The sequence below is a fragment of the Salmo salar genome, chromosome ssa01 (assembly GCF_905237065.1).
Source record: "Salmo salar chromosome ssa01, Ssal_v3.1, whole genome shotgun sequence".
NCBI lineage: Eukaryota > Metazoa > Chordata > Actinopteri > Salmoniformes > Salmonidae > Salmo > Salmo salar.
The window spans coordinates 148761591-148784853 of record NC_059442.1 but is presented as its reverse complement, the minus strand read 5'-3'; the positions used below and the strand labels follow the sequence as shown (position 1 = coordinate 148784853).

At 43.5% G+C, this 23263-nt stretch overlaps 3 protein-coding genes and 1 pseudogene across 8 annotated transcripts in view; 2 read left to right on the top strand and 2 right to left on the bottom strand.

Annotated features, from left to right (window-relative positions):
* The window catches only part of copt1 (High affinity copper uptake protein 1), a 38350-nt gene extending 20437 nt beyond the window's left edge, over positions 1 to 17913 (top strand). For 2 of the 6 annotated variants that reach the window (XM_045690021.1, XM_014136650.2), the window contains 13 exons: positions 192 to 327; positions 4228 to 4300; positions 4454 to 4622; positions 4932 to 8782; positions 9099 to 9229; positions 9342 to 9520; positions 9779 to 9837; positions 10388 to 10444; positions 11927 to 12050; positions 12296 to 12385; positions 12779 to 12856; positions 13718 to 13825; positions 17318 to 17913. In XM_045690021.1, the coding sequence (XP_045545977.1) occupies positions 211 to 327; positions 4228 to 4300; positions 4454 to 4622; positions 4932 to 5133 (561 nt within the window). In that variant the 5' untranslated portion in view covers positions 192 to 210 and the 3' untranslated portion in view covers positions 5134 to 8782; positions 9099 to 9229; positions 9342 to 9520; ... (5 more) ...; positions 13718 to 13825; positions 17318 to 17913. 6 annotated transcript variants of the gene reach the window in all.
* On the bottom strand, positions 5876 to 8619 carry LOC106567795 (anaphase-promoting complex subunit CDC26). Its single transcript, XM_014137536.2, has 3 exons — positions 8534 to 8619; positions 8075 to 8175; positions 5876 to 7824 (listed from the first exon to the last, which is right to left on the bottom strand). The coding sequence occupies exons 2-3, from the start codon at positions 8153 to 8155 to the stop codon at positions 7639 to 7641; spliced, it is 267 nt and encodes an 88-aa protein (XP_013993011.2). The 5' UTR covers positions 8156 to 8175; positions 8534 to 8619; the 3' UTR covers positions 5876 to 7638.
* On the top strand, positions 9150 to 15618 carry LOC106567441 (U4/U6 small nuclear ribonucleoprotein Prp4-like; annotated as a pseudogene).
* Positions 17914 to 18144: 231 nt separating the features above from the next.
* Positions 18145 to 19793, bottom strand: LOC106567435 (RING finger protein 224-like). Its single transcript, XM_014136684.2, has 2 exons — positions 19557 to 19793; positions 18145 to 19178 (listed from the first exon to the last, which is right to left on the bottom strand). The coding sequence occupies exons 1-2, from the start codon at positions 19791 to 19793 to the stop codon at positions 18879 to 18881; spliced, it is 537 nt and encodes a 178-aa protein (XP_013992159.1). The 3' UTR covers positions 18145 to 18878.
* Between the last annotated feature and the right edge of the window lie 3470 nt (positions 19794 to 23263).

Below are 23263 nucleotides of genomic sequence, written 5' to 3'. Positions count from 1 at the left end.
CATTTCATTTATATTTGCTTTGTCCATTCTTTGAAACATTAAAGATGTTATTTTTGTGTGTAAATGTAATGTTCATACTGCTGGAATCGCCCACCTACAACAAAAGCAACCTGTCATGGACAAATGTGTGTGTAAGGTGAGAAGTATGCGTGACTGTTCTCTTTTGTGTCTGTATTTCCTGGTTCTTGCAGTACTACATTCGAGACGAACATGGACCACATGGACCACACGCACCATGATCACAGCAAAATGGCTGGCAGCATGGCTCCTCCCATGGTCACAGGCTCCCACGAAGATCATCTAGGTGGAGGAGGGGGCCATATGATGGTGAGTGGGCTTGGCACTCTGAAAAAGAAATCAGTCACATACTAATTTCTCTCTGTTACAATGTGGGATGTACTTATGCTTGATCCAGTAATGTAGTACGGAGGGTGTGACGCAATTGCGGAGGCCAATTCAAGCTCCGCGTCGCCGTGCTCCTCCCAAAAATGTTTACAATTCTGAGGGCTCCGTATAGCTCCTCATTGATATGATTGGTTGACGGTATGTGGGGGTGGTACATCCTGTAAACACAAACTCACTCCCTTAACAACTTCCTCCACAACAGCTCTGCTCTGCTCCACGAAACGCAAGAATTACGAATGCCCTGACTTTTGCAGAGGCCGCATCGCAGTTAATGCTGTATGTTCAATGCAAACACTGTAATGACCATAAATTGGCTTTTAGGCTTAGCACCCCATCTCTGCACTTCCTACAACCTCCTCACAAAGTTGTAAATCTGATTCAGATGAATGGTTTTAATTCAACTCTAGTTCAAACGGCCTGCTTGACATCTCTCTGCTGTGTGAGCTGAATCAAATGAAATGTTATTGGTCACATAGACATGGTTAGCAGATGTTATTGCAAGTGTAGCGAAATGACTGCTTCTCGTTCCTACGGTCCAGCAATATCTAACTAGTAATATCTAACAATTCCACAACAAAAACCTAATACACACATCTAAGTAAAGGAATGGATTAATGTATAAATATATGGATGGGCAATGTCAGAGCGGCATAGGCTAAGATGCAATAGATAGTATAGAATACATATGAGATGATTAATGCAAGATATACAGTTGAAGTCGGAAGTTTACATACACTTAGGTTGAAGTCATTAACTCGTTTTTCAACCACTCCACAAATTTCTTGTTAACAAACTATAGTTTTGGCAAGTCGGTTAGGACATCTACTTTGTGCGTGACACAAGTAATTTTTCCAACAATTGTTTAGACAGATTATTTCACTTATAATTCACTATCACATTTCCAGTGGGGCAGAAGTTTACATACACTAAGTTGACTGCCTTTAAACAGCTTGTAAAATTCCAGAAAATGATGTCATGGGTTTAGAAGCTTCTGATAGGCTAATTGACATCATTTGAGTGAATTGGAGGTGTACCTGTGGACGAATTAAGGCCTACCTTCAAACTCGGTGTCTTTTGCTTGACATCGTGGGAAAATCAAAATAAATCAGCCAAGACTGTAGACCTCCCACAAGTATGGTTCATCCTTGGGAGCAATTTCCAAACGCCTGAAGGTACCACGTTCATCTGTACAAGCAATAACACGCAAGTATAAACACCATGGGACCATGCAGCCATCATACCGCTCAGGAAGGAGACGCGTTCTGTCTCCTAGAGATGAACATACTTTGGTGCGAAAAGTGCAAATCAATCCCAGAACAACAGCAAATGACCTTGTGAAGATGCTGGAGGAAACGGGTACAAAAGTATCTATATCCACAGTAAAATTAGTACTACATCATCAACAACATGAGGCTGTTCAGCAAGGAAGAAGCCACTGCACCAAAACTGCCATTAAAAAAAGCCAGACTACGGTTTGCAACTGCACATGGGGACAAAGATTGTACTTTTTGGAGAAATGTCCTCTGGTCTGACGAAACAAAAATAGAACTGTTTGGCAATAATGACCATCGTTATGTTTGGAGGATAAGGGGAGGCTTGCAAGCCGAAGAACACCATCACAACCGTGAAGCACGGGGGTGGCAGCATCATGTTGTGGAGGTGCTATGCTGCAGGAGGGACTGGTGCACTTCACAAAACAGATGGCATCATGAGGACGTGAAATTGTGTGGATATATTGAAGCAACATTTGAAGACATCAGTCAGGAAGTTAAAGCTTGGTCGCAAATTGGTCTTCCAAATGGACAATGACCCCAAGCATACTTCCAAAGTTGTGGCAAAATGGCTTAAGGACAACAAAGTCAAGGTATTGGAGTGGCCATCACAAAGCCCTGGCCTCAATCCTATATAACATTTGTGGGAAGAACTGAAAAAGCGTGTGCGAGCAAGGAGGCCTACAAACCTGACTCAGTTACACTAGCTCTCAGGAGGAATGGGCCAAAATTCACCCAACTTATTGTGTAAGGCTACCTGAAACGTTTGTCCCAAGTTAACAATTTAAAGGCAATGGTACACTCAATTAGTATTTGGTATGTAAACTTCTGACCCACTGGGAATGTGATGAAAGAAATAAAAGCTGAAATAAAATAATTCTCTCTACTATTATTCTGACATTTCACATTCTTAAAATAAAGTGGTGATCCTAACTGACATAAGACAGTGAATTTTTACTAGGATTTAAATGTCAGGAATTGTGAAACTGAGTTGAAATATACTTGGCTAAGGTGTATGTAAACTTAGTGACTAGTGTTCCATTTATTAATGTGGCCAATGAGTTCAAGTCTGTATATAGGCAGCAGCCTCTCTCTGCTAGTGATGGCTGTTTAACAGTCTGGCCTTGAGATAGAAGTTGTTTTTCAGTCTCTCTGCTTTGATGCACCTGTACTGAACAGGCAGTTGCTCGGGTGGTTGTTGTCCTTGATCTTTTTGGCCTTCCTGTGACATCGGGTGCTGTAGGTGTCCTGAAGGGCAGGTAGTTTCCTCTGGCGAGCCCTGCGGTTGTGGGTGGTGCAGTTGCTGTACCATACAGTGATACAGCCTGACAGGATGCTTACAATCGTGCATCTGTAAAAGTTTGGGTTTTAGGTGACAAGTGAAATTTCTTCAGCCTCCTGAGGTTGAAGAGGCGCTATTGCGCCTTCACCACACTGTCTGTGTGGGAGGACCATTTCTGTTTGTCCGTAATGTGTATGCTGAGGAACTTAACTTTCCACCATCTGCACTGCTGTCCTGTGCATAGGGAGGTGCTCCCTCTGCTGTTTCCACTATCATCTCCGTTTTGTTGACGTTGAGTGAGATGTTATTTTCCTGACACCACACTGAGTGCCCTGCCCTCCCTGTAGGCTGTCTCGTCGTTGTTGGTAATCAAGCCTGCTACTGTTGTCGTCTGCAAACTTGATTGAGTTAAAGGTGTGCATGGCCACGCGGTCATGGTGAACAGGGAGTACAGGAGGGGGTTAAGCACTCACCCTTGTGGGGCCCCAGTGTTGCGGATCAGTGAAGTGGAAATGTTTTTTCCCACCTTCACCACCTGGGGGAGGCCCGTCAGGAAGTCCAGAACCCAATTGCACAGGGCGGGGTTGAGACCCAGGGCCTCAAGCTTAATGATGAGCTTGTGGAGGGTACTATGGTGTTGAATGCTGAGCAATAGTCAATGAAAAGCTTTCTTACATAGGTATTCCTCTTGTCCAGATAGGGTATTGTGCAGTGTGATTGCATCGTCTGTGGATCTATTGGGGCGGTAAGCAAATTGAAGTGGGTGTAGAGTGACAGGTAAGGTAGAGTTTATATTGACTTGTCTCTCAAAGCACTTCATGGTGACTGAAGTGAGTGCTACGAGGCAATAGTTGTTTAGTTACCTTTGCATTCTTGGGTACAGGAAAAATGGTGGCCATCTTGAAGCATGTGGGGACAGCAGACTGGGATAGGGGAGATTGATTATGTCTGTAAACACACCAGCACATCTGCGCATGCTTTGAGGACGCGGCTGTGGATGCCGTCTGGGCCGGCAGCCTTGCCAGGGTTAACACGTTTAAATGTCTTACGTCGGCCACGGAGAAGGAGAGCCCACAGTCCTTGGTAGCTGGCCGCGTCAATGGCACTGTGTTATCCTCAAAGCGGGCAAAGAACATGTTTAGCTTGTCTGGCAGCAAGACGTCAGTGTCTGCGACGTGGCTGATTTTTTTATTTTTATTTATTTTTTTATTCCTTTTGTAGTCTGTTTTTTTAGTCCAATTTTTTTTTGGTTCTGTCCCTTTTCTCCAGAAAATGACCTTCTACTTTGGCTACACAAACGTGGAGCTGCTGTTTGCCAGCCTTGTCATCAACACACCTGGAGGTAAGTTAGTGCGTGTTCCCAGAATGTATTTTTAGACTTGAAATGTAATGCAAAAAGTATTTCATGTAATGACCATGGCCATTGATTATTCATAAAACAAAAGATAACATTGGTTAGTCAATTATTTAACACCTTTCTACCATGTCTCCTCAGAGATGGTGGCGGCCTGCTTTGGTTGTTTCCTGCTGGCTGTGCTCTACGAGGGGCTGAAGATCGGCAGGGAGTTCCTGCTGAGGAGGAACCAGGTTAACGTGCGTTACAACTCCATGCCTGTCCCGGGGGCAGACGGCACCATGGTCATGGAGACCCACAAGACTGTAGGGTGAGTTAGACAACCATGCAACAGGACTCCTTACTAACCGGACACATAGTAAGTAGTACTGCAGTGAAGTGGTCCATTTCACACCCCAATAGTGAGACTTCTAGACATTGCAGTTCAAAAGGGCTACGCGCTCCATATCAACTTGCAGTAGGAAAATGTGAAGCCTCACTGTATGTGGCGAATGTTGTGGACATAACAGTTTTTAAATGGCTTAGTTTGCCACTAACACCTGACTTGCATAGTGCTGTCAATTAGTTTATTTGAAAACATGACTTATTTAACAATCCTGTTTCCCCTTCTCCCCTGCAGCCAGCGGATGCTGAGTATGGCACACTTGCTGCAGACGGTGTTACACGTCATCCAGGTGGTGGTCAGCTATTTCCTCATGTTGGTCTTCATGACCTACAATGCTTATTTGTGTATGGCCGTTGCAGCCGGGGCAGGCCTCGGATACTTCTTATTCAGCTGGAAAAAGGCTGTGGTTGTTGATATCACCGAACACTGTCACTAATTGCCCCCCTGGTCTCTTCATCTTCCCACACACACACACATTCACACACACACACACATACATTCACACACAGGTATTCTCCATTTAATCGTCATCATGCATCCAGTTTTATACACTTATCTTATTTGAACGGTTCACTTTGTCACAAAAGTTGCTTGATGGAAAATGTGAATTATGACTGAGCTTTTACATTTGTGACATTCAAGTCTGTCCTTTTAGTAGGTCCAGAAGACTACCCTAGCTAACTAGCATGTTGGTATTCCAAATGCTGGCTTCTGTTAAACCAATACCACTCCTGTCTGGCTCCACAGCTCTGTCAAGGGCCAAACATCCACTTCCCCCAGTTGTGCCATTCTTCCATTCCCATTCTGTTTTTGTTATTGCGCAACAACCAGTGCAGGTTCATCCTTGTAGCACTGGGGCTCTTCTGCTCACAGGGCTATTTACGACCCTTACAACATCTCTCATTGAAGATCATTGTGAATAGGGCCCAGCGTTTTTTACCTGACCCCACCTGGGCCCTAGTTAAAACCAATGTGTTCTTCTGAAGCCTAGTCATATCTGCATTCCATCTGACAATCTGGCTGGGGGGGGGAGCCCAACATAATCAGTGTCTCACAACTACAGGAGTCAAAGGTCATACTTGGGATTGTGTGGAGATGGTGGGGCAGCTCTGGCTGTATGACTGAGCCTTACTAAACCCTTTGCCTTAAAGGAGGGAAACATGACAGCCTAGGCCAACTGTAGTCTACTGACAAGTGCCAGTGTTTTTTTTTCTTTTTTTAAAGATTGTCCAGTGGACAAGCAGTGAAGTACAGTACACTTTACATGTCGTGTGATTATATACATTAGTGTAATGCAGCAGAGCGTGACAACCTTTGAAACCCTCTTCATGATACACACTGCTATGCAGTGTTCGATTTTGGTAGTTTATGAATGACAACCTCATTATTTACCAATGACACTCGGCACTCGAAGGCTTGATCTGACACACAAATGTAAATTGACTCTTGTACATCAAGAAGCCAATGTAAAATGTTCATAATATAACTTGGGAGTAACTTTTGGTGCATTCATTCAATAGGGTTAAATTAGTTAGCATGTCAACACATGGATACTAGTGTCCTTATTGGAGCAAGTGCTCAGATCCCAAGGACAAGCAGGGAACTATGGGAAAGTATGAGGATGGATCTAGTGCTTTCTCAGACTGGCCTAGTAACACAAGATTACTGCACCTCTTGTGACCTATCGGTGCTTACGCCTCACAGTTAACACTTTGACAGGAGGGGATATCTATGAAGTAGAACCTAAAGAGAAAGTAGTATTTTTAGTTTATCTTGATTATAATTATTTTCATCTGAGAAGTGACTAGTAAATGTTTATCAGTTGCCTAAGGCTGTGTTTTACACAGGCAGTCTGATTCTGATCTTTTACTGATTTGTTTGGCAATAGAGCTGATTTGATTGGTTAAAGGACCAATTAGTGGAAATGTCAGAATTGTCTGTCTCTGTAGACAGGCAGCCCAATTCTGATACATTTTTTGTTGCACTAAGTTAATTGGTCTTTTGACCAATCAGATCTGGGAAAATGTCAGTTGTAGAAAGATCTGATGTGATTGGTCTAAAGACCAATTAGTGGAAAAAAATATCGGAATTGAGCTGCTTGTCTAAATAGCCTTCGTGACGTGCTGTGCCTGGTTTGGGGGTCAAATTCCTAGTTGCTATAACTGGATTTAACAGCCGCACATTCTCATTACATTACAATCAAGCCAGGGACATTAATAGTTAGTGTATACTTGAACATATTATAACTGTTTCTGCTTTACCACATGGGATCATGTATAAAGATTTCTTATTAGAGTCTACTGTACAAATCGAGCGTTGAAGTTAATGGGCCAAAACAGCAGTGGGAATCTGACTGCCACTCCAGCGCAGCAACAGTGTGAACATTACCTGGACTGTTAAGTCCACAGACATGTCTGTATAGTATGATGTATTTACAGTGCTGTAATCATCTAGAGAAAACAAGTAATAAATGGTATCATTCAAGAACTGTATGTTTGATTCTGTTGCATTCTCATAATGCAGCCTTGAAGGCCAATAAACTACAATCATACCATTGTAAGAACTAAATCAGTTATTAAAGTCCATTCCATCTTGCCCCAAAGATGCTACCTTCACCTTCCTGGGACTACCAAGTCTGGATTTTTGTAATAAAGGAGGGAAACCACTACAACAGCTCCCATGAAACATATTGTACAAAAGGCCACACGCTTTGCATCGCAAGTCATAACATTTCAGGTAAATGCAAGAACATTACTTTAAAAGATGTGTTATAAGCAAAACGTGATCCTCAAACTACACTTCTTTGTAGAGAGAATTCTGATCTCAGGCAAGCACACAAGTATCCCGGACCATGTCAATAGCATTGTTACTGTGCCCTCCACACACCTACACTGGTGGAGCCAACAGTTTGAGCAGTCTCGTTAATGTGCCCATTAGGAACCTAAAACTGCAGGTTTCCAAAGAGTGAGGGCAAGGTGTTGGGTTTAGGATGGGGCTTGTAGCCTATTCTCTCGTTGATCATCTGTCCCCGTGTCTTCCCATCCCCTGTTCCACCGCTGGCCCCCACCATGTTACTAAACGTAGCCACACCAACAACATCCACTTCATCCCTCTGTTTTTTCCGAATCTGAGAGAGAGGGGGGGGCGGGGGTGCGTAGGTGGTTAGACAGAAGTTCTGGTATGTATAAATCATGTCCTTTTTTTGTGCTTTTGTCCCACCCAAGGCGTGGATTTTGTGCCAATCATCAAGCGTTTCTTAAAGTTAATGAGGACTTGAAGAAACTGGTAGCAGGCAATCCATCAACAAGGGAAAGCCTCTTTATTATGCCTTTTTAAGCCGCCAGGTAAATGTTATCCATGATGCTGTGGCTACTCACCTCAAGCTCTTTCTTGACACTCTCAAACTCCTCAGTGTCATCCAACTTCAATTCCAGACGGGTGGGCTTTCTGCGCAGCATATTATATCCACTAATGTTAGCTGTGAAGCAGATGTGCCCAAGACTGTCAGTATTACCTTCTACTAGATGGCTAAAGACAGAAAGGTGACAGATCAATTATCGAGTGTAATAATATGGCTTGCATTTGCTAAATCACTTAGCTAGCAATATACAATTACTAAACAATAGTTCATGTTAGGCTACCAAACAAATGAATCACACTAAAATCTCTGCAACAACTTGCTAACGTTACTAGCAAGCTGTCAAGCTAACTAAATAAAAGATTAGTGACAGATCAAGCACGGCTAAAGAGGGCAAAATTGAGCGCTCCATACGTCAATTGGTCTCGGATCCAGTGGTACTCACAAAGAAAAAGGCTAATCGTTCATATTTGCTTACATTTTGTTAATGTTGTTTATTTGGAATGCAGTAGCTAGCTAGCCTAGCCCTGTAGAATCCGCTATAAATTGACGCAGGGCTTCTGGGTAACGTAGTTTTCAGCCATGGCCCGTGTGGGTATGTTTGACCTCCTTTCCACTAGATGTCGCTGTGAAATGTGAACAGGCAGCCACTTTTGTGTTTTGATTTTGCTAGCTGGTTGCGGTTCTTGTGTAATTGCGTTATTTCAAACCCAATACTAAAATGCAGGTAAATTAATCACCTTAAATGTTGAGCGTTTTGTCCATTTGGTGATGCTTTGGGCAAACTGCTGTGTCGTTCGCTAGCTAGGTTATCTGACGTTAGCTAGTTAGTCAACGTGTTCTTGTGTAAAGACTACTTTACAAACCCCTATGATTTTGTCAGTGTGTCCTAGCCATTTGATTTACTGATTTAGGGAGTTGTCAATTTTTGGTCAGCAAATTGATAGTTAGTAAACTACACACTTGTGTCATTAAATTGAGGTGGTTCGCTATCAAGTTCTCATTCCATTCATTCATATCTGTGTGGCTATTGTTTACTCCAGGACAGTATCATTCATTGTGGTGAACAGTGGGACCAGACATAAAGACCAGAGATGTCTGACGAGGATGAAAAGACCAGGATTTTCTATGACAGTCTGGAGGAGAGGGAGAGGCTGGGACGAGAGTCCTCTAGGTCAGGCAAAGATTCTGTCAAAGCAGGCATTGAGGCTGTCAACATCAACTGTTTATGGTTGGCGTCGTGTGTGTGTGTGTCTCAACTCAACTTACTTTCTCTCTTCCCTCAGGTCCCTTGAGCTTGAGGAACACATGAGTGAGCGCCAGTCTGAGGTATTGGCTGACTTTGAGCGCAGAAAGCGAGCGAGACAGTCACAGTATCCACTGACGATGCAGAGGTTAAAGCTTGCTTACGGGCCCTCGGAGCCAATCGCACTGTTTGGTGAGGGGCCTGCTGAGAGACGAGAAGGTGAGTCACAAGCATGCTTCTGTCCTCCCCTTCTAATATTTTAATGTGTGGATTAACAATTAAAGACCCTCTGAAGATCCTCTGATGCTTTTACAACATGTCACCCCTATCAACTTAGCAATTAAAATGGCAGTTTTGAGGTATTGTCTTTCTGCTTGAAAACACCATATCGATAGTTTTATGTTTTGCATGCATTATATCCACCTCTAACCTTTGCTCAACCTCTTTCTTCCTCTTTCGATTTTATTTATTTTCCAGGCTGAGGAATATCCTTTCTGTAGTGGGCCCAGATGCACTAAAGAAATCTAAGAAGAATGGTGAGAAATCCAAACGTTCCCAAGAGGAGGGTATGACATGTGGCTTGACTCTCCAATATATTTCTCTCAGTACTACAACGTTTTCACTCCATATGGAGATACAGTACCAGTCAAAAGTATTTTTACTATTTTCTACATTGTAGGATAATAGTGAAGACATCAAAACTATGAAATAACACATATGGAATCAAGTTACAACCAAAAAGTGTTAAACATATCAAAATACAAAGTACAAGAACTTCACAAGACCCTCAGCGTATGTCCTCCATCAAAGTCTCCAAAATAATTCAAGGACCTGTCTTGTTCGTAAAACTGTTGTAGAATATCGTAATTTTCTCTGCCCACTCAGAACCTGAATAACTTCTGCAGTCAAATCGGTGACGACAGGCCTATATCCTTCTGCCAATTTAGCCCGAGTCCCTCAGTCTCCTCTCATTGCACTGCACAGACAGGAATGGTCTTGTGGGGTTTTATGTCCATTTAGCCATCAAATAAGCATTTGTTAGAAGAATTGCCCTTGTCGTCCTGACTTGTTTTTTGTTCTTTCTAGGAGTGGCCTGTGTAAACTGTGGAATGTTCGACTGCACCCTTATCCATACTCTTCGGGGTTAGAAGAATATCTTATTTTTCTCAATCGTTTGAGAAATTGCATTGCAATTACTCTTTTCCTTGACTTCTGTTGTCCTAAATTAGGGCTGGGCGGTATACTGTATTTTACGATATATGGACCGGTTTGGGTTTTTACTTTACAGTAGACTAGAATACAGTATATACATATTAAATGAGTAAAGCAGTATGTAAAGTTTGGTCATACGCACATCCTTAAAAACATGGGTGCTGGGCTAATAAAGAACAGACCCGACGAAGATCCGTTTCAGATCGAAACGTTGTCAATAAAGTGGTGAATTGGGAGCTTTAAAGCAATGTGTAAACATTTTAAAGTGACCAGTGATTCCATGTCTATGTATATAGGGCAGCAGCTTCTAAGGTGCAGGGTTGAGTAACCTGGTGGAAGCCGGCTAGTGATGGCTATTTAACAGTCTGATGGCCTTGAGATAGAAGCTGTTTTTCAGTCTCTCTGTCCCAGCTTTGATGAACCTGTACTGACCTCGCCTTCTGAATGATAGTGGGGTGAACAGGCAGTGGCTTGGGTGTTTGTGTAGACTGAAATCAGCATGTTTGTGCAACAGTGTCTTCTAAATCAAAGAGGAATACGCAAAGCAAGAATGTCAGCAACATGAAGTAGCTAAGAGAATTCAATTGTTTTTTTTAACCTTTATTTAACTAGGCAAGTCAGTTAAGAACAAATTCTTATTTTCAATGACTGCCTAGGAACAGTGGGTTAACTGCCTTGTTCAGGGGCAGAATGACAGATTTCTTTTTTTTTTACCTTGTCAGCTCAGGGATTCGATCTTCCAACCTTTCGGTTACTTGTCCAACGCTCTAACCACTAGGCTACCTGCTGCCCCAGGTAGCCAAAGATTATAGGGTCCCCTAAGAAACACTTATCAACACTTTAGTTCCTTGTTCCTACCCTGTCATTAACTCCTCCCTGGCATTTTCATTCGTTGTCATGTCAAACAACACTAGTTAAAGTGCCCACTATTATATTCTAACTATAGAATTTGAATAATCATTCTATTTCCATGATTCCAACAGTTTACCCATGTGTTTTGCTCTAAATCGTTAGTAAAATCGCAACGTTTGGCTAAAAATAAGGTCTACATTGTTTGCCCATATTGTGCAGCCCTACATGGCAGTGTGGAAGTGATCTCAAATGAGTGCAACAAATGCAGAAATTTATGAAAATGCAGATTTCTTTGAATTTAACAGTATTTAAATAATCAAAATGGAGAAAGACCAATTGAAATCACTTAGAATGATGTGTTGCCCCCATAGGGTCACGCACTACTCATGAAGAAAATGTTGAACTTTCATTATTCAAAAACATATAAAATACCTTCATACTGTCCTTTTTATTTTTATGCAGTGATATGCTATTTTGGCCATATCGCCCAGCCCGATCCTGAATGATAAATAAGTTAATAATTTGATAATGATAATAGTTATTCTCTTTTCCTGTCCTCAGGCCACAACACCTACGTGGGGGCCATCTGTTTCCATCCTCAGGCCACTCTGACTCTGGAGGACTCTGATGTTAACATGGCCTCCTGTGCTGCCAACGGCTCCATCAAACTCTGGAGTCTGTACAGGTCTGCTCTGGTTGATATCATACTGTGTGTCTGTCTTTATCTCTGTCTGTCAAATGAGGGAAGCTACCTAAAGTTTGATCAAATATGATTCAGGAAAATATGGTGAGGGGTTGAGAAAAGCAGTGTTTTTTCTAAATGTTCACAGTTATCATAAACAGTAGCTAACTGTGAGCTGGTGAAATGAATGGTGGCGATTAAAAGGCATGTTGTGTTGTAACCATGGTAACCCCTTTCTCTCTCTGCAGTGATGAGCCTGTAGCTGACATCGAGTGCCACTCCCAGAGGGTAGCATGAGTAGCCTGGCACCCCTGTGGATGCCTCCTGGGCACCACCTGGTGGGTGAATTTATTTGTAAAAATTCTTTAACTTGTTCTATCATTTTCAGAATGTCCAATCCAGGCAATACAATAAAAACAAAACATGATCACTTGCACCAAATGTCTCAACTTTAGCCATAGATAGATGTTACTCTCGTCAGACTTGTCATTCAAATTGAATCTGAAGTGGGGCTCTCTCTCTCTCTCTCTCACTCTCTCACTCTCTCTCACTCACTCACTCTCACTCTCTCACTCTCTCACTCTCTCACTCTCTCACTCTCTCACTCTCTCACTCTCTCACTCTCTCTCTCACTCACACTCTCTCTCTCACTCACACTCTCTCTCTCACTCACACTCTCTCTCTCACTCACACTCTCTCTCTCTCTCTCTCTCACACTCTCTCACTCACAGCTATGACAACTCCTGGAGGCCCAGGAGGGACACAGTAAAGGAGTCCTCGACCTGCACTTCCACCCTGACGGCTCTGTGGTAGGCACTGGGTAACATCTCACTGGATATACTATGAAAGTTTGGAGATACCGAAGATGTCTCTGAAACCCAAAAAAAACATCATTTTTGTTTTGTCTTTTGCTTGTCTCTGCACATCCTGTTACAATGCATGTTGCCAGCGAATGGCTGGTCACTTTTGTAGAGTATTATCCCATCCATTATTTCTACAACAAACCTTCAGATATCTGGAATCTCGTGTCCTCTCCAAAAGGAAAACATTAGCTAGAAAAGGCTTTTATCAACCCCGTAATTGAAGAGCTGTCAGGTCCAAGAGCATATCTATATTTGGCCTATAGAAGGGAATGGGGTCTATAGTAAAACAATGGTCTTATTCTGTGATTCAATAATCTGTTTAATGAAGGCCAGTAGATGTTCACCCAGTTCTCATTTAGAGGCTTGGCAGAACAAAGAGCCTCTCAGTGGCTTGCTGGATTTGAATCATACAAGGATATTCCCTTCAAGTCCCCTCTTAATAACATGCTGTCTTACATACACTTCCCAACTCTCTCAGTGCACAGTGATCTCATACATATAATCAACTCAATCTACTGCCTGAGCAATTTGGAGGACTGAGAAGGTTTAGCAGCTTGTTATGTGATGTTATAACCTCCTAAATGAAATGAAGGCAGATGCAACAACTGGCTCCATGTGACACACGAGCTGATGTGTTTGTGTACAGATCTACGCTATTGTTGGAAAGTTTCTTGACTGGTGCAAGTCAGTCAGCACATATTGATTTACAGTAGAAGGAATTACAGATCACTATTCGCCCCTCATCTACAGGACTGTTAGTTTAATATTTGTTTGCCTCGGTATACAATATTAATCTCTCTCGCTCAGGGGTCTGGATTCGTTTGGGCGTATTTTGGACCTTCGGACCGGGCGCTGTGTGATGTTCCTGGAGGGCCATCTCAAAGAGATCTACAGCATCGACTTCTCTCCCAACGGGTAAATGACATGGTGGATTCTGTTTTTAATGATATATTATGGATAGGGCCAGATAGTCCTGACCGTGTGATCTAAACTCAGCAAAAAAGGAAAGGTCCTCTCACTGTCAACTCTGTTTATTTTCAGCAAACTTAACGTGTAAATATTTGTATGAACATAACAAGATTCAACAACTGAGACATAAACTGAACAAGTTCCACAGACATGTGACTAACAGAAATTGAATAATGTCAGTATCTGGTGTGGCCCCCAGCTGCATTAAGTACTGCAGTGCATCTCCTCCTCATGGACTGCACCAGATTTGCCAGTTCTTGCTGTGAGATGTTACCACACTCTTCCACCAAGGCACCTGCAAGTTTCCAGACATTTCTGGGGGGAATGGCCCTAGCCCTCACCCTCCGATCCAACAGGTCCCAGACGGGCTCAATGGGATTGAGATCCGGGCTCTTCGCTGGCCATGCAGAACACTGACATTCCTGTCTTACAGGAAATCACGCACAGAACGAGCAGTATGGCTGGTGGCATTGTCATGCTGCAGCTTCATGTCAGGATGAGCCTGCAGGAAGGGTACCACATGAGGGAGGAGGATGTCTTCCCTGTAACGCACAGCATTCAGATTGCCTGCAATGACAACAAGCTCAGTCCGATGATGCTGTGACACACCGCCCCAGACCATGACGGACCCTCCAAATCGATCCCGCTCCAGAGTACAGGCCTCGGTCTAACGCTCATTCATTTGACGATAAACGCAAATCCGACCATCACCCCTGGTGAGATAAAACCGCGACTCGTCAGTGAAGAGCAGTTTTTGCCAGTCCTGTCTGCACTTTTTGCCAGTCCTGTGGGTTTGTGCCCATAGGCGACGTTGTTGCCAATGAGGTCTGGTGAAGACCTGCCTTACAACAGGCCTACAAGCCCTCAGTCCAGCCTCTCTCAGCCTATTGCGGACAGTCTGAGCACTGATGGAGGGATTGTGCATTCCTGGTGTAACTCAGGCAGTTGTTGTTACCATCCTGTACCTGTCCCGCAAGTGTGATGTTCGGATGTACCGATCATGTGCAGGTGTTGTTACACGTGGTCTGCCACTGCGAGGGCGATCAGCTGTCCGTCCTGTCTCCCTGTAGCACTGTCTTAGGCGTCTCACAGTATGGACATTGCAATTTATTGCCCTGGCCACATCTGCAGTCATCATGCCTCCTTGCAGCATGCCTAAGGCACGTTCACGCAGATGAGCAGGGACCCTGGGCATCTTTCTTTTGGTGTTTTTCAGAGTCAGTAGAAAGGCCTCTTTAGTGTCCTAAGTTTTCATAACTGTGACCTTAATTGCCTACCGTCTGTAAGCTGTTAGTGTCTTAATGACCGTTCCACAGGTGCATGTTCATTCAATGTTTATGGTTCATTGAACAAGCATGGGAAACAGTGTTTAAACCCTTTACAATGAAGATCTGTGAAGTTATTTGGATTTTCACGAATTATCTTTGAAAGACAGGTTCCTGAAAAAGGAATGTTTCTTTTTTTGCTGAGTGTATAACTACGGCCCTGGTGGGAAAAACTCCTGGCCTTACTTATTGATGATGATGATAAGCCTGAGTGTGTTTTTTGTAGGTCCAGCATTGAAACTCTTCTCCTCTGTTTATCTACCACGCAGCAACAAGAAGTGGGGATAACTGTATACTTCTGGCCCTTCTTTGGACACTGTGTTAACTAACCTCCAAACGAGCTTCAATGCCATACAACTCTCCTTCCGTGGCCTCCAACTACTCTTAAATGCAAGTAAACTAAATGCATGCTCTTCAACCGATCGCTACCAGCACCAGCCCGCCCGTCCAGCATCACTACTCTGGATGGTTCTGACTTAGAGTATGTGGACATCTACAAATACCTAGGTGTCTGGTTAGACTGTAAGCTCTCCTTCCAGACTCGCATTAAGCATCTCCAATCCAAAATGAAATCTAGAATCGGCTTCCTATTTCGCAACAAAGCATCCTTCACTCATGCTGCCAAACTTACCCTCGTAAAACTGACTATCCTACCGATCTTTGACTTCGGCGATGTCATTTACAAAATAGCCTCCAACACTCTACTCAGCAAACTGGATGCAGTCTATCACAGTGCCATCCGTTTTGTCACCAAAGCCCCATATACTACCCACCACTGCGACCTGTATGCTCTCGTTGGCTGGCCCTCGCTTCATATTCGTCGCCAAATCCACTGGCTCCAGGTCATCTATAAGTCTTTGCTAGGTAAAGCCCCACCTTATCTCAGCTCACTGGTCACCATAGCAGCACCCACCCGTAGCATGCGCTCCAGCAGGTATATTTCACTGGTCACCCCCAAAGCCAATTCCTCGTTTGGCTGCCTTTCCTTCCAGTTCTCTGCTGCCAATGACTGGAATGAATTGCAAAAATCACTGAAGCCGGAGACTCATATCTCCCTCAATACTTTAAGCACCAGCTCACAGATCACTGCACCTGTACATAGCCCATCTATAAATAGCCCATCCAACTACCTCATCCCCATACGGTTATTTTTATATTTGTTTTTGTATTTGTTTTGCTCCTTTGCACCCCAGTATCTCTACTTGCACATTCAGCTTCTGCACACCTACCACTCCAGTCTCTATCACTCCAGTGTTTAATTGCTAAATTGTAATTATTTTGTCACTATGGCCTATTTATTGCCTTACCTCCCTAATCTTACCTCATTTGTACACACTGTATATATACTTTTTTTTCTATTGTTATTGACTGTATGTTTTGTTTATTCCATGTGTAACTCTGTTTGTGTTGCACTGCTTTGCTTTATCTTGGCCAGGTCGCAGTTGTAAATGAGAACTTGTTCTCAACTAGCCTACCTGGTTAAATAAAGGTGAAATAAAAATAAATAACACCTGTAAGGTGTGGGACCTGCGTTACAGGAAGTGCATCTACACCATCCCCTCCCATCAGAACCTAGTGTCCTCCATCAAATTCCAACTTGAGTTTTTCCAGATCCCAGAGACTACCTACTTCAGTTATTAATTTCACATTAAATGGATATTTTGGGATTTTGGCAATTAGGCCCTTTATCTACTTCCACATAATTGGATTCACGAGTTAATCTGACTTTCTTTGTCCATGCTAGGAGATTCCCGTAAACTTCCAGTCATTGCGCTAATGCTAGTTAGCATTGGCTCATGAAACTACCTCTAACTTCCTTCATACTGGACAGAGACATAAAAATGATATCCATGAGTTCATCTGTCTCTTGGGAAGTAATTAAAGGGCCTGATTGCCAAAATCCCCAAGTATCCCTTTAACTTAATTTAAATTGATCCAACATATGAACTGAAAATACTTGATTGACCCTATAATGGCATATACAGGTAACCCTTTGTACATTTTCATGCCAACTAATATCTCAAAATGATTTTCAAAAGTCAAACGGAAAAGGTTTAGCAGCAAGCTATGTACTGTTATAACTGGTTGCAATTTTTCCCTCTTCCTCTCTTAGCCAATGACGGTCACTTCCTCCTGACCGGGGCCTATGACAACACAGCCAAGGTGTGGACCCACCCAGGCTGGTCCCCCATGAAGACCATGGCGGGCCACGAGGGTAAGGTGATGGGCGTGGACATGTTCTCTGACGGACAGCTCATCGCCACCTGCTCCTACGACCGCACCTTCAAACTCTGGATGTCAGAGTGGGCAGGGGAGGGAGTATCACCCATAGAAAGAGAATGGCATTCTATGGTACCTTCTATTTCTATGGTAATACCGAACTGCCATCCCATACAAATAGAAGATCGTAAACCAAGATCTGCAAAATATTAGCTTTTTCACGATTGACGGATGAGTCTTTGAACATCCTAAATATTCTGAATTGTACACGTCTGATTTTAATTTAGTAGATGGTTAAATTATTATTGAACAACAACGTTAGTCTCTTGTTGTCTACAACTTTGAATTTGTGGGCATAGCTCCTGTCCTTTCTCCCAGATAATTTGTTAAATAGTATGTTTTAGGTCATTTGTAAACATATGAGTCAGTTGGTGTTAGAAGTCGATCCCATTGCCCTTTGTCTAGTTTTTAATAAAAACATTAACTCTATATTTTCTTCTTCCATTCTTTTACACTTGCACATGACAAAATGGTTACATACAAAATAATGGAAACACTTAAATGAGGGATACGAAGTATATTGAAGGATGGTGCTTCCACACAGGTGTGGTTTCTAAATGAATTAAGGGTCATGCATGAAAATGCTGGACAGGCATATATTTGAGCTACTATGGCTTACTATAGGATGACAATGCCCCATCCACAGGGCACGAGTGGTCACTGAATGGTTTGGTGAGAATCAGTCACCACATCTCAACCCAACTGAACACTTATAGGAGATTCTAGAGCGGCACCTGAGACGGTGTTTTCCATCAACATAAACAAAACACCAAATGATGGAATTTCTCGTGGAAGAATGGTGTCTCCTCCAATGGAGTTCCATACACTGGTAAAATCTATGCCCAAGTGCATTGAAGCTGTTCTGGCTCATGGTGGTCAAACGCCCTATTAAGACATTTAATGTTTGTTTCCTTTATTTTGGCAGTTACCTGTACATGCTCACAGTGATAAATTATACTATAACTCAACGAAGTGTGTATAAAATAGACTTTCAACAATCAAGGTACCAATAGCCTATATGTCCAACTGCATAGTTGAAAGGAGGCAGTAGAGGAGTCTCAGTTGTAGGTGAGGTCACTGAGGTCTTTATCCAATGTCCCATTTTGAGTGCTGAAATGTTCTTTCTCCCACGATGTGGGGAAAAAAAATTGTCCCCCACACAACTTTGTCAGTCTCGTGAACACTGTTCTTCCCAGTAGTTTTTTTTTTTTTTCTGTAGTACATTTTTCCTTGGTCAGATCACGCAGTCAGGCCCTAGTTCTAACCTATATTATCCATTGTGTAGCCTTGGAAGCCTAGGCATCCCTATAATCAGTTACAGCAGGCACTGTACTGGGGAAAACTGCTGCCCAGATGCTTTAAAAACTCTTGTCATTCATACATGACTGGGCATCCTAGCAGCACCACCAGCAGCAGAAGAAGCGCCTGCAGCAAGGGCTCCGGTGGAAGCGAGGCTCAGCCAGTCCTCCATGGTTCCAGGTGGCCTGAGGCTGCTCTATGATGGGCTGCTTCCCAAAGGAGGGCTTTTGCTCCAACTGGTTGCCTAGTTCTCTTCCTCCCTGCTGGGTGCTGGACCTCTGGCTGTCCATGTCAGCCTTGACCCCCAGGAAGGCTGCTAGGTCCAGGTCCAGGGCTGTAGCTCCCCCGCGAGGTAGCGGGGTGTTCTGCCGGCATTGTGGACAGGGGATCCACATCTGCTGGGGAGTAGGAGAGGGAGCAGGGTTGATTGGGACACGTTGGTTTGTCAATCCATTATAGATATTTAGGTAGACTAATGGTTATGACTGCTGTAGCTAATAATGAGCTCTCAATACAGCATTCCTCTTCGAAAAGTATCTGGAAAGGAATCTGTTGCTCTTTAGGATTGGTCAAGTTAATTTGAGATTATGCATATTGGCTGACCCTAACAAATCAGTTCTCCCCTTTATCAAATCTCTTTCACTAAATCAAAGGAACAAGTGAGCTAGCTATAGCTTGACAAGGCCCAGTCTGTTTGAGCTATTCTGAAAGTGGTCCCTAATTGACCAGAGATGCTGCCTCTGTAGGACTGCTGTCGTGACAGTCAGACCCACCTGCTCATTGAGGATGGTGTCAAGGCGTCTCAGGCAGGCCTGGCAGAAGGTATGGCCGCAGTAGAGCTTGCGTGGCAGCCTCTCAGCCAGGTTGAAGGCACAGAAGCAGATGATGCAGTCCAGTTTACGGCTGTCTCTGGATGGTGGAACTCCTCCGGCCGACACACCACCCTCTACAGGGGCCTCTTCTGGGGCATGAAAGTCTTGGGCATCGGGTACTGGGGCTTCCTCCTCCATCCTGTACAGGAAACTAGAGTATGAATGGTGCATATTGCTGGTGACCATGTGACATTACGACTACAACTACTTCTACAACTGATAAAATATTTATAGCACCTGTTACGTGCAATACATTGCAGCCCAATGCTTAATAGTTCAAATAATCAAACACACCTGAAACCAAATGATTGGAGAAAACGAACAGTTGATTAATACAAATGGTGAGGAATGGAATTAATAAGGGATTTAGACTCAAGAAAAAGGATTGAGACCCATGTTTGATGTCAGCTGTGGACTTCTGTTACAGCATTCTCTGTCCGGTTAGTCAGTTATGTGACGGTATAAGACAACAGGTTGATTGTAAGCAGAGACCAATATCTATTTACTGGATAAGAGTGTCTGCTAAATGACTAAAACCGAATGTCAGTCTCAGAGCTTCTATACCAGGGGTTCTCAAACCTTGCCGTTAAATGTATTTGAACTATTCCACAGCTACCAAACCAGGTGAATTAGTTCAGGGCTGCAACAAAATTGTGAAACGTCTGGGGGTCCCCGAGGAGAGGTTTGAGAACATCTGTTCGTTAGTACCTGTTGACTGTCCTTAACTAAAACATTGCCTAACAGAACTGGGGAAAAAACATGGTGTACCTTCTGGTTTGTCCTCCTAAAGGTCCTTGGTAGTTCCTTAGAGACCTGCCATGACTTCTGTTTCAAAGCAACCTCCGTCCCAGGACCAGTCCAGTGTTGTACTCCTTTACTGACAAACTAAATCTACAGTATAGGGTCAGATAGTAGAGAGATGACCTTATTACATAGCCTAGTTCCTGTTGTCCCTAGTACAATCCCCTGGAGGGTAGGTCTTCCTCCCTTTATCTCCCCTGTTGTTCTGCTCTACTCTTCCACAGAAGCTGCTCTAATGAAGGGCAAACAATTTGAGCCTGCAGCGGCTCCTCAGGCCGTTTAATATTTCAGGCTGCCCGTCCCTGTGAACTCACACTCATAGGCCTGTCAATGGAGCGTGTTACATATTAAAGAGGCCACAGAGAGCAGTGGGGTTCTCAGGGGTAGAGAGAGCTTATTATCCTCATCTATTGGGCCGATGAGATGGGCCCTCTGCCTCTCTGCCCTACCATGTACACAATCAAACACACATGTGCACAAACACACGTGCACGCAAACATGCGCATGATAACACACACACAGGCGACCCAGGCTCACATTCCTGTATGGAGGGAGCAGGTAGCAGATCAGCTTACACTGGCAACAATAGACAAGCAGAAACCCTACACTCTCCATTCACTAGCATCCAGCACTCATCGGAGTAAGACCTGAAGTCCAGAAGACCCAGTCACACAGGGCCCATACACAACATACTGTAGGTATCCTTGTAACCTTCACAATGTGACATTGCCTTGTCCAGTATGAAAATGACCCCGAGCCCATATTAGCCTCTTCTCCCAGGACACCGCTTTCAGATCTGAAGAGACTTGATAGGTGTAAGCAATATGGTGATTGGTAATGGACATAATGGAACTCATATCTATCCAGTTCCAAGAGATCTGAAAACACCAAGGTGTTAGGGACTAGAACAAGGATCCAGTGTTTGTTTTCCTTATACATTGGTGTTGAGATACACTAGATGGTAGCAGAGATCAGACAGACAGATATATACAGTGGGGGAAAAAAGTATTTGATTTTGTATGTTTGCCCACTTACAAAGAAACGATCAGTCTATAATTTTAATGGTAGGTTTATTTGAACAGTGAGAGACAGAATAACAACAAAAAAATCCAGAAAAACGCATGTAAAAAATGTTATAAAATGATTTGCATTTTAATGAGGGAAATAAGTATATGACCCCTCTGCAAAACATGACTTAGTACTTGGTGGCAAAACCCTTGTTGGCAATCACAGAGGTCAGATGTTTCTTGTAGTTGGCCACCAGGTTTGCACACATCTCAGGAGGGATTTTGTCCCACTCCTCTTTGCAGATCTTCTCCAAGTCATTAAGGTTTCGAGGCTGACGTTTGGCAACTCGAACCTTCATCTCCCTCTACAGATTTTCTATGGGATTAAGGTCTGGAGACTGGCTAGGCCACTCCAGGACCTTAATGTGCTTCTTCTTGAGCCACTCCTTTGTTGCCTTGGCCGTGTGTTGGGTCATTGTCATGCTGGAATACCCATCCACGACCCATTTTCAATGCCCTGGCTGAGAGAAGGATGTTCTCACCCAAGATTTGACGGTACATGGCCCCGTCCATCGTCCCTTTGATGCGGTGAAGTTGTCCTGTCCCCTTAGCAGAAAAACACCCCCAAAGCATAATGTTTCCACCTCCATGTTTGACGGTGGAGATGGTGTTCTTGGGGTCATAGGCAGCATTCCTCCTCCTCCAAACACGGCGAGTTGAGTTGATGCCAAATAGCTCCATTTTGGTCTCATCTGACCACAACACTTTCACCCAGTTGTCCTCTGAATCATTCAGATGTTCATTGGCAAACTTCAGACGGGCATGTATATGTATTCTTGAGCAGGGGGACCTTGAGGGCGCTGCAGGATTTCAGTCCTTCACGGCGTAGTGTGTTACCAATAGTTTTCTTGGTGACTATGGTCCCAGCTGCCTTGAGATCATTGACAAGATCCTCCCATGTAGTTCTGGGCTGATTCCTCACCATTCTCATGATCATTGCAACCCCACGAGGTGAGATCTTGCATGGAGCCCCAGGCCGAGGGATATTGACAGTTCTTTTGTGTTTCTTCCATTTGCGAATAATCACACCAAATGTTGTCACCTTCTCACCAAGCTGCTTGGCGATGGTCTTGTAGCCCATTCCAGCCTTGTGTAGGTCTACAATCTTGTCCCTGACATCCTTGGAGAGCTCTTTGGTCTTGGCCATGGTGGAGAGTTTGGAATCTGATTGATTGCTTCTGTGGACAGGTGTCTTTTTTACAGGTAACAAGCTGCGGTTAGGAGCACTCCCTTTAAGAGTGTGCTCCTAATCTCAGCTCGTTACCTGTATAAAAGACACCTGGGAGCCAGAAATCTTTCTGATTGAGAGGGGGTCAAATACTTATTTCCCTCATTAAAATGCAAAACAATTTATAACATTTTTGACATGCATTTTTCTGGATATTTTTGTTGTTATTCTGTCTCTCACTGTTCAAATAAACCTACCATTAAAATTATAGACTGATCCTTTCTTTATCAGTGGGCAAACATACAAAATTAGCAGGGGATCAAATACTTTTTCCCCCCACTGTATATAAATGCAGCCAGCCACAGCATGTTCAGGATGAGTGTAGGCGGCCGACTCCTAGGGGGAGGAGGACGGCCACAGAATGAAATATTTAATCAAAGACTGACCATTGCAACATATGTTTTTCATAAGTTATTGTTTGTTATCGAGTTGCTTCCTCCCTTGCGCCGTAAAACAGGTCTATGAAAGATGAGTAAAGGAAGAAAACAGCTGATGCTTATCTTAATCTTCTG

Excerpts from the sequence above, each read along its gene's own strand:
- LOC106567795 (XM_014137536.2), bottom strand. The coding sequence starts at position 8,155 with ATGCTGCGCAGAAAGCCCACCCGTCTGGAATTGAAGTTGGATGACACT. Across the intron at positions 7,825-8,074 it reads GTGTCAAGAAAGAGCTTGAG|ATTCGGAAAAAACAGAGGGA; the intron begins GTGAGTAGCCAC and ends CCTCTCTCTCAG.
- LOC106567435 (XM_014136684.2), bottom strand. The coding sequence starts at position 19,793 with ATGGAGGAGGAAGCCCCAGTACCCGATGCCCAAGACTTTCATGCCCCA. Across the intron at positions 19,179-19,556 it reads ACACCATCCTCAATGAGCAG|ATGTGGATCCCCTGTCCACA; the intron begins GTGGGTCTGACT and ends ACTCCCCAGCAG.